Source organism: Carlito syrichta, unplaced genomic scaffold (assembly GCF_000164805.1).
Source record: "Carlito syrichta isolate Samal-C Ts95f unplaced genomic scaffold, Tarsius_syrichta-2.0.1 Scaffold285049, whole genome shotgun sequence".
Taxonomy (NCBI): domain Eukaryota; kingdom Metazoa; phylum Chordata; class Mammalia; order Primates; family Tarsiidae; genus Carlito; species Carlito syrichta.
In genome coordinates, this window is record NW_007229145.1 from 3,459 (window position 1) to 3,758 (window position 300).

The following is a 300-nucleotide window of genomic DNA, read 5'->3' on the forward strand; positions in this document are numbered from 1 at the left end:
GCTTCGAGTCTCCGCCCCCTCCCCGCCGAGCCCTATATAAGGCTCCGCCGCGCCTTCTCACGCGCACAAGCGAAGCGGGCTTGGGCGCGGGCGGGTCGCGGGGGCAGAGCCTCGAGCGTCAGGGCCGGCTCGGACGCGTGTCTGCGCCTCGGACGCGGCCGCAGGCAATGAGCGCCGGGCGAGGAGGCGGCGATGGAGCTTCTGCGGACTATCACCTACCAGCCGGCCGCCAGCACGAAGATGTGCGAACAAGCGCTGGGCAAGACTTGCGGCGGGGACTCGAAGAAGAAGCGGCCGCCG

General features: G+C 71.3%; 1 protein-coding gene across 1 annotated transcript in view; it reads left to right on the top strand.

Moving 5' to 3' along the window:
- Positions 1 to 69: 69 nt before the first annotated feature.
- PLK2 (polo like kinase 2) overlaps positions 70 to 300 on the top strand; it is a 6,368-nt gene continuing 6,137 nt past the window's right edge. Inside the window, exon 1 of the mRNA XM_008052629.1 lies at positions 70 to 300. Within this exon, the coding sequence (XP_008050820.1) occupies positions 193 to 300 (108 nt within the window). The 5' untranslated portion in view covers positions 70 to 192.